This window comes from Budorcas taxicolor, chromosome 5, assembly GCF_023091745.1.
Source record: "Budorcas taxicolor isolate Tak-1 chromosome 5, Takin1.1, whole genome shotgun sequence".
Taxonomy (NCBI): Eukaryota; Metazoa; Chordata; class Mammalia; order Artiodactyla; family Bovidae; genus Budorcas; species Budorcas taxicolor.
Window position 1 is genome coordinate 145,202,030 of NC_068914.1, and position 18,013 is coordinate 145,220,042.

General features: G+C 42.1%; 1 protein-coding gene across 1 annotated transcript in view; it reads left to right on the top strand.

Annotated features, from left to right (window-relative positions):
• Positions 1–18,013, top strand: part of LOC128048485 (scavenger receptor cysteine-rich type 1 protein M130-like) — a 123,224-nt gene that overhangs the window by 18,571 nt on the left and 86,640 nt on the right. Inside the window, exons 7-11 of the mRNA XM_052640886.1 lie at positions 3,075–3,389; positions 3,487–3,801; positions 5,221–5,313; positions 5,395–5,709; positions 12,188–12,508. Of these exons, the coding sequence (XP_052496846.1) occupies positions 3,075–3,389; positions 3,487–3,801; positions 5,221–5,313; positions 5,395–5,709; positions 12,188–12,508 (1,359 nt within the window). The remainder of the gene's footprint in view (positions 1–3,074; positions 3,390–3,486; positions 3,802–5,220; positions 5,314–5,394; positions 5,710–12,187; positions 12,509–18,013) is intronic.

An 18,013-nucleotide genomic window follows, 5' to 3' on the forward strand; every position in this document is an offset into this window, starting at 1 on the left:
AATGGATAAGTGGTGAAATTTTTGCACGGCTGAGTTATTCTATACTGCTATGATAGAGAATATCATCAGATCTAGAACATTTTAGGAAATTGGCAAGGGCTGATGGTATATCTGTGTCATGCTGATAGTAATGTCAAGGGATCTTAAGAGTTAGTGATATTTGAAAAAAGGATTAGTCATATTTGACAGCTGCTGCTGCTGCTACGTCGCTTCAGTCGTGTCTGACTCTGTGCGACCCCATAGACGGCAGCCCACCAGGCTCCCCCGTCCCTGGGATTCTCCAGGCAAGAACACTGGAGTGGGTTGCCATTTCCTTCTCCAATGCAGGAAAGTAAAAAGTGAAAGTGAACTTGCTGTCATGTCCGACTCTTAGCGATCCCATGGACTGCAGCCTACCAGGCTCTTCCGTCCATGGGATTTTCCAGGCCAGAGTACTGGAGTGGGGTGCCATTGCCTTCTCCAGGCATCTCTAAAAGACTTAAGCCTTTTGGAAAGCCCAATTCCATATGCCTCTTCTTTCTTTCCTCTCTTTTAAGATGAATTAAAGGAAATACTTTGTATCTTCTGCGTAACTTGAATTACCTCCGAGTTGCTGAGAGTTGGACACAACTTAGAGACTGAACAACAAATGTTAAAAGAAGCTCTTACTTATCTTGATGAGTGGCTCTCAACCTAGTGAAGCATGCCCTTAAAGCCTGTGCTCCATTTCTTCAGCTATATAGCTGGTGTGTCTTTTCTTTACCTTTTAAAATCCAGCCATACTAAATTATTCATAATCCCTCAATTAGATCATCCTGTCTCATGATTATATTCTTTAAATGCCATATCACATATCATTTACTTGGCAAACTTCTCATCTTTTTTTCAAAGCTCAGTTCAGACTTATAGTACTCTTTATAGTTTTCTTACAAAGGCCCAAATAGAACTGATAACTCTTTCCTTAGTTTTATATCTAAAACATGTATCTAGTTTTGGATTCACTATATGAACATGTATATCTTCTACCAAATTATGTGTTCTTGAAGGAGAGAGAAATCAGTGAAAAATTGAGCATCCTTGAAAAGAAGTAACTTTGTCCCCCGGACATAAGTTTGGGAAATATAAGTCGAGCAAAAAGTGTCTGCAGAGACACAGAAGCTTGAAAAACATCTTTAGGCTGGGGTAACAGGTATGATTGTCAGAGTAATAGATGTTAAGGCTTTTAAAGTGACATCATAGAGTTTTTTCGAGTATGCTAAAATAATGCTTATGTCTCCTTAATTTGGATAGATGAGTGCTATTGGGGAAGCTGCCAAAGTTTTCTGCTACAATTTCCTCAAAAGAAAAAAAAACAAAACCAACAACAAAAAACCGCTGGTAGTAATATCTACTCCTTCATGGGAATTGCACAGCAAGTGATCAATGTATGTTAGCTACTATGGTTGTGATTATTATTAGTAGTATTAGAATTATCTATCCTTACTGATAGACTGAACTCTGTGATAGATTTTTTAGCCCATCCAAATGCCTAAAACATTGTAAGTGCTTAATAATATTTGTTGAAAAGATGAATTATTGTATACACAGTAAAGAAACATTGACTTCTCTTGAAGACAGAAATTATGTGAAAATATTTGAAATTTAATATTTGTGGTTGTGACATAAATTTATTGGAAAGAGGACTTAAAAAGACCACTTTGGAAGTTATTGCAGAAGTCCACATGATGTATGGTGACAAATTACATCAAAGTGGTGGCAGTAAGTATGGAGAAAAAATATGCTGGAGAGTCAGTCAACTGGTACAGGTGGCTTTCACATGTGCAGTGTGTTGTGAGGGTCAAGAGTCTAGGCTCTATAGTATACTGCCTGGCTCCAAACCCTGTCCCTTCATTAACCTGCTGTGTGACCTTGGCAAATTGCTTCACTTCTGTGCATTTTAGTTTCCTTGCCTGTAATAATTATACCCTAAGGCAATAATAAGGATGAAATAATGATTGCTAAGTAAATACTAAGATGCCATATTTGTTGTTGTTGTTTAGTTGCTAAGTTGTGTCTAACTCTTTATGACCCTAGGGACTATAGCCTGCTAGACTCCTCTGTCCATGGGATTTCTCAGGCAGAATACTGGAGTGGCTTGCCATTTCCTTCTCCAGGGAATCTTCCCAACCCAGGGATTGAACCTGGGTCTGCTGCTGAGTCTTCAGGCAGATTCTTTACCATTGAGCTTCCAGGGAAGCCCAAAATGCCACATACAAATATACATATATAGTAGGTGTTCACTTAATCTTCATTGCTATCATTATTATCATTATTTCTGAGGAGTTAAAGACAGGGGTTCAATTTCAGGTGGTTCTAATTTGGTCCTGGATACCATTAATCGAATAAAGACTACAGTGGCCTTATCAGTGCGTAATTCATTCAATTTGGAACACCTTAAATTCCAGATGTTCAAATAGATCTGCTTATGAGTATAAATTTAAAGAGAAATGTATAGATGAAAACATATTTACTGGCAGCTGAGAGAAAATGTCCACTGAGGAGATGAGAAAGCTGAGGACAGAACTTTGATTGGGGAACACGTGACAGGTTCTGATAAAGCACTGTCAGGCAGGAAGGAGGAGAAAACAGGGGAAAAATAGTATCTCATGTATCAAGTGTGACAGATATCAAAGAATAGGTCTGTTTTTCATTTTGGAAATAGGAAGTAGATATATTAAAAGTCTTTACCTAGAACCACTTGAAACGGTTGGGGCAGACTCCAGATTGCAGCGGGTGCATATAGAGATAAAATGTAGAGAGAATGAACACACATTATCTGTGGGCTCCAAAGTGATGGATAATGCAGGCAAAATACTGAATGGATAGAGTAATCATGCTCCAGAAATTATGGGTTCTATGAAGCAAATTTCCAAAATTATCTGATAGGGTAGTCCAGTGAAGGATGGGGAGGTCTGGAAATTGTTAAGCCCAACTCTAGGCAGAAAATCCAAGAGGAATGAATGGCTTCCCTTTCTCACTTTGACTCCCTGCCTCACTCCCATCAGGAGAGAAGATCTTGAAATCGTGTTCTCTCTCACCAAAATATTATTTTTCAGCCCACAGGGAACCCAGACTAGTCGGAGGGGACATTCCCTGCTCCGGTCGTGTTGAAGTGAAGCATGGCGACACTTGGGGCACCATCTGTGATTCTGACTTCTCTCTGGAATCGGCCAACGTGCTCTGCAGAGAATTAGAGTGTGGCAGCGTTGTTTCCATCCTGGGGGGAGCTCACTTTGGAGAAGGAAATGGACAGATCTGGGCTGAAGAATTCCAGTGTGAGGGCAATGAGTCCCATCTTTCACTCTGCCCTGTTGCACCCCGCCCAGATGGGACATGTAGCCACAGCAAGGACATTGGAGTAGTCTGCTCAAGTGAGACCCAGACAACATGTTCATTTTGTCCCCATATTGTGAAGAGGGTAGGGCTAGGTAGTCACAGACATCTTGTTAAAGCCCTGTCTCCTTCCAGGATACACAGAAGTTCGCTTGGTGGGTGGAAATACCCCGTGTGAAGGAAGAGTGGAGGTCAAGATTCTTGGGACCTGGGGACGTCTCTGCAACTCTCACTGGGACATGGAAGATGCTCACGTTTTGTGCCAGCAGCTTAAATGTGGAGTTGCTGCTTCTATCCCAGGAAGAGCACCTTTTGGGAAAGGCAGTGGGCAGCTCTGGAGACACATGTTCCACTGCACTGGGACAGAACAGCACATGGGTGATTGTCCTGTAACTGCTCTGGGTGCATCGCTGTGTCCTGAAGGGCAAGTGGCCTCTGTAATCTGCTCAGGTAAGAGAATAAAGGGCAGCCAATGAGGAGCCTCTCCCATGGTGGTGTGCCTTAAGAGTGGGTATAAGCGGGGAAAGAGAGAGTGGGACGAACTGAGAGAGCAGCATTGATGTATATACACTACCACGTGTGAAAGAGATAGCTAGTGGAAAGATACTACTTAACACAGAGAGCTCAGTTAATTGCTCTGTGGTGACCTAGAGGGGTGGGATGGGGGTTGTGGGAAGGAGACTCAAGAGAGAAGGCATATATGTATACTTACAGCTGATTCATGTTATTGTACAGCAGAAACTAACACAACATTAAAAAAACAATTATAATCCAATAAAAAATATTCTGTGATAAACCAAAGAGTATTAAAAAAATATGTATATATGTATGTATGTATGTATATATGTATGTATGTATGTATAACCAAATCACTGCTGAATTAACAGGAATTAACAACATTATTAATCAACTATACTTCCAAAAAGGAGCGGGTATACCTATGGCAAAGAATGGGAATAAAAGGAAATGATCTACTTTGAGAGATAATGAGAAGTGTACCAGAATATTAACTTCATTTGTCTTTTTAGTGGAAAGTAAACTTGATTTTCATGGACCTCATAGTTACATAGAGCTTATGTGTGTGGGTCAGTCGCTCAGTCTTGTCTGACTCTTTGCAACTCCATGGACTGTGCCCACCAGGCTCCTTTGTCCGTGAGAATCTCCAGACAAGAATACTGGAGTGGGTAGCCATTCCCTTCCTCAGAGGATATTCCTGACCCAGGGATTGAACCCAGGTCTCCTCCCTTGCAGACAGACTCATTACCATCTGAGCCATCAGAGAAGCCCATTTAGGACTTACCATGTAACTTCTCAGGCTTCCCAGGTGGTGCCAGAGGTGAAGAACCCAGCTGCAGGAGACATAAGAGACACAGGTTTTCCCTGGGTCAGGGAGATCCCCTGGAGGAAGGCATGGCAATCCACTCCACTATTCTTGCCTGGAGAATCCCACGGATGACGAGCCTAGTGGGCACAGCCCATGGGGTCGCAGAGAGTCAGTCACGACTGAAGTAACTTAGCACAGGCACGCATGTGCCTTCTCAGAGGATCTGATTCATTCTTAGCCTGGTTGACCCAGACACCTTTCTCTAAAGCTACGTTTGTCCTGAGTTCATACATCTAGCATACCAATTGACCTCCTCTCTTCATTCCATGCTTCCCTGGTGGCTCAGACGGTAAAGTGTCTGTATACAATGCAGGAGACCTGGGTTCAATCCCTGGAGAAGGAAAAGACAACCCACTCCAGTATTCTTGCCTAGAAAATCCCATGGACGGAGGAGCCTGGTGTCCATGGGGTTGCAAAGAGTTGGACATGACTGAGTGACTTCACTTTCATTTCATTCCATCCTTTTGCATCTCTTGTGATTGCAGGAAATCGGAGTCAGACACTATATCCATGCAATTCATCTTCTTCGGATCCGAAAAGCTCCGTTGTTTTGGAAGAAAATGGTGTTCCTTGCATAGGTGAGAATCGGTGACCGATCTATGAGAATAATTTCCAAATCCTCAGAAATGCATTTATCACTGTTTCATTTGCTCTTTCAGGGAGTGGACAGCTCCGCCTGGTAAATGGAGGTGGGCGTTGTGCCGGGAGAATAGAGGTCTATCATGAGGGCTCCTGGGGCACCATCTGTGATGACAGCTGGGACCTGGATGATGCCCACGTGGTGTGCAGGCAGCTGGGCTGCGGTGTGGCCATTAATGCCACGGGTTCTGCTCATTTTGGGGAAGGATCAGGGCCCATCTGGCTGGATGAGGTGAACTGTAATGGAAAAGAATCTCGCATTTCTCAGTGCCGTTCCCATGGCTGGGGGCGGCAGAACTGCAGGCATAAGGAGGATGCAGGAGTTATCTGCTCAGGTGAGTTCTGCAAAATGACAACTGGTTACAGTTTTGGAAGAAATGGCTGAGGTGGGCTGGTGGTAGGGAGGGTATTGATCTGAGCAAACTCCTTGAACTACAGGTTCAGAGGGAACAGCTGTGGGATTCAGGCTGCCGGAAGCATGGATCTGATGCGTTAGCGCTACCTCATGTGCAACGTGGGCTTCTCAGGCGGCTCAGACAGTAAAGATGCTGGAGACCTGGGTTTGATCCCTGGGTGGGAAGTTTCCCTGGAGAAGGGAATGTCTACCCATTCCAATATTCTTGCCTGAAGAATCTCATGGACAGAGGTGCAGAGTTGCATGAGTTGCAGTCCATGAGTTGCAGAGTCAGACATGACCAAGCAACTAAGCATACAGACACACACGTGCAGGTAGTATGTAGTATGATATCAGAAAGAGGAAAATTCAGAAGTGAGTTTGCATGTCATGAAAATGACAGTAAAACTAACAATGAGAAATTCTTTTATAAACATATAGGTGTTGGATGTTGGTTAAGGATTCAGTGTACCACACGATGATTCAGTTCAGTTCAGTTCAGTCGCTCAGTCGTGTCTGACTCTTTGCGACCCCATGAATCGCCAGGCCTCCCTGTCCATCACCATCTCCCGGAGTTCACTCAGACTCACGTCCATCGAGTCCGTGATGCCATCCAGCCACCTCATCCTCTGTCATCCCTTTCTCCTCCTGCCCCCAAACTCTCCCAGCATCAGAGTCTTTTCCAATGAGTCAACTCTTCACATGAGGTGGCCAAAGTACTGGAGTTTCAGCTTTAGCATCATTCCTTCCAAAGAAATCCCAGGGCTGATCTCCTTCAGAATGGACTGGTTGGATCTCCTTGCAGTCCAAGAGACTCTCAAGAGTCTTCTCCAATACCACAGTTCAAAAGCATCAATTCTTCGGCGCTCAGCCTTCTTCACAGTCCAACTCTCACATCCATACATGACCACAGGAAAAACCATAGCCTTGACTAGACGGACCTTAGTCAGCAAAGTAATGTCTCTGCTTTTGAATATACGATCTAGGTTGGTCATAACTTTTCTTCCAAGGAGTAACCATCTTTTAATTTCAAGGCTGCAGTCACCATCTGCAGTGATTTTGGAGCCCCCCAAAAATAAAGTCTGACACTGTTTCCACTGTTTTCCCATCTATTTCCCATTAAGTGATGGGACCAGATGCCATGATCTTCATTTTCTGAATGTTGAGCTTTAAGACAACTTTTTCACTCTCCTCTTTCACTTTCATCAAGAGGCTTTTTAGCTCCTCTTCACTTTCTGCCATAAGGGTGGTGTCATCTGCATATCTGAGGTTATTGATATTTCTCCTGTCAATCTTGATTCCAGCTTATATTTCTTCCAGTCCAGCGTTTCTCATGATGTACTCAGCATGGAAGTTATATAAGCAGGGTGACAATATACAGCCTTGATGTACTCCTTTTCCTATTTGGAACCAGTCTGTTGTTCCATGGCCAGTTCTAACTGTTGCTTCCTGACCTGCATACAGATTTCTCAAGAGGCAGGTTAGGTGGTCTGGTATTCCCATCTCTTTCAGAATTTTCCACAGTTTATTGTGATCCACACAGTCAAAGGCTTTGGCATAGTCAATAAAGCAGAAATAGATGTTTTTCTGGAACTCTCTTGCTTTTACCATGATCCAGCGGATGTTGGCAATTTGATCTCTGGTTCCTCTGCCTTTTCTAAAACCAACTTGAACATCTGGAAGTTCACAGTTCACGTATTGCTGAAGTCTGGCTTGGAGAATTTTGAGCATTACTTTACTAGCATGTGAGATGAGTGCAATTGTGCGGTAGTTTGAGCATTCTTTTGCATTGCCTTTCTTTGGGATTGGAATGAAAACTGACCTTTTCCAGTCCTGTGGCCACTGCTGAGTTTTCCAAACTTGCTGGCATATTGAGTGCAGCACTTTCACAACATCATCTTTCATGATTTGAAAGAGCTCCACTGGAATTCCATCACCTCCACTAGCTTTGTTCATAGTGATGCTGTCTAAGGCCCACTTGACTTCACATTCCAAGATGTCTGGCTCTAGATTAGTGATCACATCATCATGATTATCTGGGTCGTGAAGATCTTTTTTGTACAGTTCTTCTGTGTATTCTTGCCACCTCTTCTTAATATCGTCTGCTTCTGTTAGGTCCCTACCATTTCTGTCCTTTATTGAGCCCATCTTTGCATGAAATGTTCCCTTGGTATCTCTAATTTTCTTGAAGAGATCTCTAGTCTTTCCCAGTCTGTTGTTTTCCTCTATTTCTTTGCACTGATCGCTGAAGAAGGCTTTCTTGTCTCTTCTTGCTATTCTTTGGAACTCTGCATTCAGATGCTTATATCTTTCCTTTTCTCCTTTGCTTTTTTTCCTCTTCTTTTCACAGCTATTTGTAGGGCCTCCCCAGACAGCCATTTTGCTTTTTTGCATTTGTTTTTCATGGGGATGGTCTTGATCCTTGTCTCCTGTACACTGTCATGAACCTCATTCCATAGTTCATCAGGCACTCTATCTGTCAGATCTAGACCCTTAAATCTATTTTTCACTTCCACTGTATAATCATAAGGGATTTGATTAGGTCATACCTGAATGGTCTAGCGGTTTTCCCTACTTTCTTCAATTTAAGTCTGAATTTGGCAATAAGGAATTCATGATCTGAGCCACAATCAGCTCCGGCGGCTGCAAGCTGGCTCAGTAAATGCAGGTGGCTGCGAGCCGGCTCACGCGAGCCGGCTCACTAAGCGTGGCCGAGAGGAGCTACCCCACGTCCGAGGTCGGGGCAGCGGCCTAGAGTGCCAGGCTGTGACACGATGATTACTGTATTAATAAAGTAGATTAAAAAGGACAAGAAGAGGACTTCCCTGGTGGTCCAGTGGTTGAAAATATGCCTGCCAGTGCAGGAGACATGGGTTTGATCTCTGGTCTGAGAAGATTCCACATCCACAGGGCAACCAAACCCATGCACCACAACTACTGAGCCCACCCTCTGGAACGCATGCCCCTCAACAAGAGAAGCCACCAAAATTAGAAGCCCACACACTGCAACTAGAGAGTAGCCCCAGCTCATTGCAACCACATGAAGCCCATGTGCAGCAATAAAGACTCAGGATAGCCAAAAATAAATAAAACTTTTCTTTTTTTTAAAGGAGAAAAAGAAATACATTTGGTACCACATTCTACAGATAAAAAGACCACCACACCCAAGTAATTTTTTATGACAAAGAATCACAATGAGATACTGCTGTTATTTTGTATACACGATAAGATATTGGAAAGCATTGTGAACTAGAAAAATGTACTCAATTGTAAGGTATTGGGGAAAAAAATGGTGCTATGACTTAGCAAAGTGAAAAATTCTATATGCCAGATGTGATTTTGCTCTCACATTTAATGACATAAATATGGTAGAGGACATACAAAACAAAACTAGCTCAGCTGGTAAAGAATCCATTTGCAGTGCAGGAGACCCCGGTTTGATTCTTGGGTCAGGAAGATTCCCTGGAGAAGGGATAGGCTACCCACCTCAGTATTCTGGTCTGTATAGTCTCTAAGGTCACACAGAGTGGGACACAACTGAGCAACTTTCACTTTCACTTTTCAAAGTGTCAGAAAGGGAACTATTGTATTCTAAGGTAATGTATACAAAACATTGGTTTTAGCGTCTGAGTATCTCACTAAATTTTAACTGTCAAGGACAATTGTCCAAAAATGAACAGATCAGGGATACAAAGTCAAAATTACGGTAATTTAGAGAGAAAACCCCCAAACTGTGTAATTCATAAAAGGCTCTGAGTAAGCTTTTGATTGAGGTTTAGATGTCAACTTAGAGTCACTGTTGGCATTTTAGAGGTCCCTAATTACAAAATCCAAGATTAGAAAATCTGAAAATATTTATAGAACAAATATTTTAAGAAAGTCTACCAAATCATCAGTTCAGTCCAGTTAAGTTGCTCAGTCGTGTCTGACTCTTTGCAACCCCATGAATCACAGCATACCGGGCCTCCCTGTCCATCACCAACCCCAGAGTTCACCCAAACTCATGTCCATCGAGTCAGGATGCCATCCAGCCATCTCATCCTCTGTCGTCCCCTTCTCCAAGCATCAAAGTCTTTTCCAATGAGTCAACTCTTCACATGAGGTGGCCAAAGTACTGGAGTTTCAGCTTTAGCATCAGTCCTTCCAATGAACACCCAGGGCTGATCTCCTTTAGAATGGACTGGTTGGATCTCCTTGCAGTCCAAGGGACTCTCAAGAGTCTTCTACAACACCACAGTTCAAAAGCATCAATTCTTCGGCGCTCAGCCTTCTTCACAGTCCAACTCTCACATCCATACATGACCACAAGAAAAACCATAGCATTGACTAGACGGACCTTTGTTGACAAAGTAATGTCTCTGCTTTTGAATATGCTATCTAGGTTGGTCATAACTTTCCTTCCAAGTAGTAAGCGCCTTTTAATTTCATGGCTGCAAGCACCATCTGCAGTGATTTTGGAGCCCCCCAAAATTAAGTTTGACACAGTTTCCACTGTTTTCCAATCTGTTTCCCATGAAGTGATGGGACCAGATGCCATGATCTTCGTTTTCTGAATGTTGAGCTTTAAGCCAACTTTTTCACTCTCCACTTTCACTTTCATCAAGAGGCTTTTTAGTTCTTCCTCACTTTCTGCCATAATGGTGATGGCATCTGTATATCTGAGGTTATTGATATTTCTCCCGACAATCTTGATTCCAACTTGTGCTTCTTCCAGCCCAACGTTTCTCATGATGTACTCTGCATAGAAGTTAAGTAAGCATGGTGGCAATATATAGCCTTGACATACTCCTTTTCCTATTTGGAACCAGTCTGTTGTTCCATGTCCAGTTCTAACTGTTGCTTCCTGACCTGCGTATAGGTTTCTCAAAAGGTAGGTCAGGCGGTCTGGTATTCTCATCTTTTTTAGAATTTTTCACAGTTTATTGTAACCCACACAATCAAAGGCTTTGGCATAGTCAATAAAGCAGAAATAGATGTTTTTCTGGAACTCTCTTGCTTTTTCCATGATCCAGTGGGCGTTGGCAATTTGATCTCTGGTTCCTCTGCCTTTTTTAAATCCAGCTTGAACATCTGGAAGTTAATGGTTCATGTGTTGTTAAAGCCTGGCTTGGAGAATTTTGAGCATTACTTTACTAGCATGTGAGATGAGTGCAATTGTGCGGTAGTTTGAGCATTCTTTTGCATTGCCTTTCTTTGGGATTGGAATGAAAACTGACCTTATCCAGTCCTGTGGCCACTGCTGAGTTTCCAAGTTTGCTGGCATATTGAGTGCAGCACTTTCACAGCATCATCTTTCACAGTTTGAAAGAGCTCAACTGGAATTCCATCACCTCCACTAGCTTTGTTCATAGTGATGCTTTCTAAGGCCCACTTGACTTCACATTCCAGGATGTCTGGCTCTAGGTGAGTGATCACACCATCATGATTATCTGGGTCATGAAGATTTTTTTTGTATAGTTCTTCCATGTATTCTTGCCACCTCTTCTTAATATCTTCTGCTTCTGTTAGGTCCCTACCATTTCTGCCCTTTATTGAGCCCATCTTTGCATGAAATGTTCCCTTGGTATCTCTAATTTTCTTGAAGAGATCTCTAGTCTTTCCCATTCTGTTGTTTTCCTCTATTTCTTTGCATTGATCACTGAGGAAGGCTTTCTTATCTCTTCTTGCTATTCTTTGGAACTCTGCATTCAGATGCTTATATCTTTCCTTTCTCCTTTGCTTTTCACTTCTCTTCTTTTCACAGCTATTTGTAAGGCCTCCTCAGACAGCCATTTTACCTTTTCACATTTCTTTTCCATGGGGATGATCTTGATCCCTGTCTCCTGTACAATGTCACGAACTTCTGTCCATAGTTCATCAGCCACTGTATCAGATCTAGTCCCTTAAATCTATTTCTTACTTCCACTGTATAATCATAAAGGATTTGATTTAGGTCAAACCTGATTGGTCTAGTGGTTTTCCCTACTTTCTTCAATTTCAGTCTGAATTTGGCAATCAGTAGTTCATAATCTGAGCTACAGTCAGCTCCTGGTCTTATTTTTGCTGACTGTACCAAATCATCAAGAAGTTACCAAAGAATTTCTAATAATGGCATATCCTGTTAGATCATGTTAGTGTTACTTGCTTAGTCATGCCTACCTCTTTGCAACCCCATGGACTGTACCCAGCCAGGCTCCTCTGTCCATAAAATTCTCAGGCAAGAATATTAGAGTAGGTAGCCATTGCCTTCTCCAGGGGGTCTTCCCAACCCAGGGATTGAACCCCAGTCTCCTGCACTACAGGCAGATTCTTTACCATCTGAGCCACCAGGGAAGCACCCTGACCTATTTTTAAAAACATGCACATATCAGAGTAAATGAAGAGAGTCCTCTGGATGTTCAGAAAAGAGGCAAAACTACTAACTATTTATTTCACCCCAGAGTTCATGTCTCTCAGACTCATCAGTGACACCAGCAGCGAGACCTGTGCAGGGCGCCTGGAAGTTTTTTACAGTGGAGCTTGGGGCAGCGTGGGAAAGAGTGACATGTCTGCAACCACAATAGGGGTGGTATGCAGGCAGCTCGGCTGTGCGGACAAAGGGAGTATCAGACCAGCACCTTCAGACAAGGTGGAGCACAGGTACATGTGGGTGGACAATGTCCAGTGTCCTAAGGGACCTGAAACCTTATGGCAGTGCCCATCATCTCCATGGAAGAGGAGACTGGCCAGCCCCTCAGAGGAGACCTGGATCACATGTGCTGGTGAGTATCTGTGGGCCTGTATGACAATCTCATTCTGTTGCTCCACTCTCATCTCCTGATCTAACTCAGTGAGAATGAGTAAGGTTTGGTTAACCCTTATTCTACCTGGATGATGTAACTGATTTTATTTAATTTGTCCTTTGGATACTCAGGATCAGTGACCATTTTCTCAAAGATGATCATACTCTGATGGCCTTCTCAAAAGTTTTACTCACTTGTGCTTTCTCTGTGAACAAATTAGGATCAGAGAATATATAATTCAGTCTTTGACTATTGAGTTGCTCCATTTTTCTTTCAAATAATATCTTGTTACACTCAATACAAGGAGAGAAGCAGTCAGAAAGATCAATCCTGAATTATTTCCCTATTCTACACCTTCTTAAGCTGAAAGATTTCTATTTATCTGGTTGTTTGAGAGGATTTATACTGAGTTGGCCAAAAAGTTCATTTGTCTATAATTATGGAACAAAATTTTTGACCAACCTAATACATTTACAATGCTAACTTTATCTCATTGACATTTACTAAGTCACACTAACGTTCTAATGTCCAGGATGAAATATTTAATACACCCAGTTTGTTGGAAGGACATGCACTTCCATGAAAGATAAATGTTGTAAAATTCCAAATGCACATTCAATAAGCAAGCAGAATTTTTTTCTCTCTTTACTTATTTTTTAATATAAATTTATTTATTTTAATTGGAGGTTAATTACTTTACAATATTGTATTGGTTTTGCCATACATCAACATGAATCCACCACAGATATACACTTGTTCCCCAAACAGATTTTTAAAAAATCTTTTAAAACAGATTTTTTAAAAAGAATTTCAAAATTTTCTTTTCTCCTGTGACCTCCTGGGAGCTTTTATTGTCTCAGAAATGATCAAGATGTCTCTGATTTTTCAGATAAAATAAGGCTTCAGGAAGGAACCACTAATTGTTCTGGACGTGTGGAGGTCTGGCACGGAGGTTCCTGGGGCACAGTGTGTGACGACTCCTGGGACCTTAACGATGCCCAGGTGGTGTGTCGCCAGCTGGGCTGTGGCTTAGCTCTGGAGGCAGGAAAAGAGGCAGCGTTCGGCCAGGGAACTGGGCCCATATGGCTCAATGAAGTGAAGTGCAAGGGCAATGAGTCTTCCCTGTGGGATTGTCCTGCCAGATACTGGGGACACAGTGACTGCGGGCACAAGGAGGATGCCTCTGTGAAGTGCTCAGGTGAGCTCAAGGGGTCTGGAATCTCCAGCGGCGGCAGCGAGGAGAGGGTGGGCGGGGAAGTGCATTGTGTAAGGACCGGAAGTACCAACCCAGCGACCTGGTGGGGAGAGAATCCTGCGTGTTGTTATACATTGGTCTTCAGATGGTAAAGAATCCGCCTGCAATGTAGGACACCCGGATTTGAACCCCGGGTTGGGAAGAGCAACCCACTCCAGTATTCTTGCCTGGAGAATTCCTTGGACAGAGGAGCCTGGCGATCTACAGTCCCTGGAGTCGCAAAGAGTCAGACACGCCTGAGTGACTTTCACTGAGGAAAAGCATTTAGCTTGCATGTGTCCGTGTGCAGAGGGAGGAAAAAGTACGGGGTCTCTAGTTTTGGGTGGGAAGAAGTAGTTTACTTGATTGAGAGGCTAAATCCCCAGACAGGAAATAGACATAACTGTTGTGTATGTAACTCCCAGAATTGAGTCTCTTCTCTTTCCTCCTACAGAAATTGCAGAAAGCAAAGGATCACTAAAGGCCGCAGGTATATCAAGGGGTTTCTGAGCATGGGACCGATTGTCTGCATTATTTAGAATCCCTCTTATTAAGATGTTCTGGGTCAGAAGCTCTAAGAAGCTGAAATTCACTTCAGCAATCCTGTAGTTGACCTAGAAAAGGATAGTAACTGGGGACCTAGGTCTTGTAACTAAGATGTTATTACCTCTTGTGTTTCCCTGTGCTCAGGTCACTCACCCACTGTTGTACTTGGAGTCCTTGGGGTCATTCTGTTGGCCTTTCTCATCGCAGCCCTCTTGTGGATTCAGAAGCGAAGACAGAGACAGCGGCTTGCAGGTCTGAGCCAAATTATCGTGTCTCTAACATTTCTATGGCATAAGAAATTTCTTGGAATAATACAACAACAACAACAACATTAGATTCAAGTATCAAATGGCCACAAAGAGGAAACCTAGAAGGGATTTAAACAGTTTCCCCAAAAGAAGAAACAAAAATTCAGAGAAGAAAAGGGATACTGCTTGTATTGATGATTATTATAATGTAGCTATGGGCTTCCCTGGTGGCTCAGTGGTAAAGAATCTGCCTGCCAATGCAGGAGACTAGGGTTCAGTCCCTGGGTCAGGAAGATCCCCTGGAGAGGGAAACGCAATCCACTCCAATATTCTTGCCTGGAAAATTCAATGGACAGAGGAGCCTAGCAAGCTATAGTCCATGGAGTTGCAAGAGTCAGGTATGACTTAGCAACTAAAAACAACAGCAAATAGTCTATCTACATCTTTAATTGGATGTTACAGAATCGGTCGTTTAGAATGAGTATGCTTGTGTGATACATGACTCCGTTATTGCCCAAACATTATTTGCTCTTACTCTGTACTTATTACTAAATTTACTGTTCTGTTAAGCAACATGCTAGGTTCTGAAGATGACTCAGACATGGATAATCCAATGTTCTGTCTTTGTGTAATTTCCAGTCTAGCGAAAGAGAGATATATGTAAACAAATACGTTGCAATGTATTATTATATAGTAACATGAATAAAGAACACAGGGGGCCCAGAAAATACATTACTTAACTGAAAAGGGAGTATCGGAGGCTTCTAGGAGATTTTGAGACGAATTTTGAAGATATAGAGCAAAGAACTTAAGAGTGCATTTCAGGGAGAGAAAAAAATATTTACAACTGTAGAGAAGCTTAAAAGATGGCACATTTGGTGTTTTGGTGGGGGTAAGTAAAATGTGAGTTCAAGGACAGAAGTTCCTGATGAGGCTGAAGAAAGCGGAAGAAACAAGTAGTGAAGTTCTGTGTTTCCCAGTAAGAAGATTAACAGTCATTAAAAAGTATGATATAGTGGACAGAGTATTCAGGCAGGGTCTTAGAAAGTTCTGTTTGGACATCTGAGGGGCTGAAAGAGAACCACGTTATTGACTAAGATAGGATTTTGAAATAGTTGAGATGAAAGATGAAAAAGACTTTATAGTGAGAATGAACAGGAAAGGATAAGTTTTATAAAGATTTTAGACAAATCTCCAGTGAATTATGGAAGAATGCTGGCTGCCTTGGGAGAAGAAACTGGGTAGTAATAAGATGGCAGTTGGACACCTGGGTTAGTTTCATGAAGCTTGGTAGTAGAACAGAATGAAAACAAGACAAGGGCTTAGGTGATGATTGGGTGTGTTTACACTGCTGAGATAAAGCACACATAGGGAGGGAAAGTTTTATTATGCCCCCCGGACTCCTAACCTATGACCTCTTTTGTCAGTTTCCTCAAGAGGAGAGAACTCTGTCCACGAAATTCAATACCGGGAGATGAATTCTTGCCTGAAAGCAGATGATCTGGACCTACATAATTCCTCAGGTCTGTGGTTCTTAGAGGGTCCAAAGTTCTGGGGTTCAGACCGGTAACTGCAGCTGAGGCTGAGAGGCATTCTACTTCACATAGTAGTGGAAAGAAATCTCAAACAAAATAAGAAGCCTGTGATGCACAGAAGGAAGAAAAGCAGGAATGAACAAAGCATTTTTCTTAGAAATTTTCATTATCGAATATTTAATAACGAGTAAGGATTCATTATTCATAGAAATGACAATCATGAAGATTGTAATTAAGAGGTCCATGATAATTTCTGACAGAGGAACTGCATTGTAGGATATTATGACTTTCACATCTTTATATTAAAATAGAAACTAACCTTCGAAAGATTAAACATTTCATACCTCTTTCATAATTTCTTCCATTTCCACTTTCTGCTATGTTCCTTTCTCTAACTTACATTTTTCTGAAAGTTTAAGCTTTCTGTGTCTTTATCCCATCAGAAGCCATTCCTATTCATGGGACTAGCCTTATTTCCCATTACATTAAGCTTCTTTCTTTATTCTCTGACTTCTATTTAGCACCAGAGCACCAATTCTGCCTCTAGGAGGCATAACTCTGCTGGGTTGCAAAAAATATCCCAAGGACTTCCCTGGTTGTCCAGTGGTTAAGACTCTGTGCTTCCACAGCAGGGGGCATGTATTTGATCCCAGAACTAATATCCTGCATGCCCTGTGGCTAAAAAATACAACACAATACAATACAATACAATAATAATAAACATCTTTAAAAACCCCAATATCCACTTTATGAAGACTCAATGCCTTCTCAGTATTCCTTACCATCTGAGAGGGATCTGCCTCACTTCTTCAGTGAAAAGGAATTGGTATTTGCCAAAACTAACTCAAAGGAATATATATAAAACATGGGAAAGACTTTCCGTGCCTCTTAATTGACATTGCTTGCCTTCTTAATTGTGAACAGTGTTTTTAAATGTTCAAAGAGCTTCTGAGGCACATGAGGGGAGGTCTGATTTATTTCCCAGTAATTATTTTCTTCCTTTCAGAAAATTCCAGTGGGTAAGATGGTTTTAATGATGCTGGACTAATTTCTGTGTCTAAATCTCTTTCTATTTTTGGATGAAAAAGAAGATCACTTTGACGTACAATGAAAAAGAGAAAGGGAATTGTAACCTGGCGAGGTAAGAAGAATTTGTTCATCGTTGTTCAAAACAGTTATATTTCTTTTGAGAATGCCTCTGGTATTAAGAAGAAAGAAAATGTATATACATATGTATGTCCATATATGTTTATGTTTGTATGTATATCCATATTCAGAATATGCAACAGTTTTTTAAGAAATTAATTTTATTTATTGATGTATTTTTGGCTGTGTCGAGTCTTCATTGCTCTGCGCAGGCTTTCTCTAGTTGCCGGACGTGGGGGCTACTCTTCATTGCAGTACCCAGCTTCTCACTGTGGGGGCTTCTCTTGTTGCAGAGCTCAGGCTCTAGGAAGCACAGGCTTCAGTAGTTGCAGCATGCGGGCTCAGTGGTTGTGGCAAATGGGCTTAGCTGCTCCATAGGATGTGGGATCTTCCCAGATCAGGGATGGAACCCATGTCCCCTGCATGGACAGGCGGATTCTTATCCACTATGCCACCATGGAAGTCCCTGCAACAAATTTTTATAAATGACTCTTGTCCATCCCTTAGTTACACATATCTTAAGCAATAACAGTGGTTTATTATGTTGCTAAGGAGAAGCTGGGGAAATAAATATGAATAACTCTTCTAAAGATATTGTAGGAGTCATTTCAGAAAAGAGACATGTCTACAGGTGTATAATGCATGCTAGGATAAAGATAGTAAAAGATACTATCAGTTCAGTTCAGTCACTCAGTCGTGTCTGACTCTTTGCGACCCCATGAATCGCAGCACACCAGGCCTCCCTGTCCATTACCATCTCCTGGAGTTTACTCAG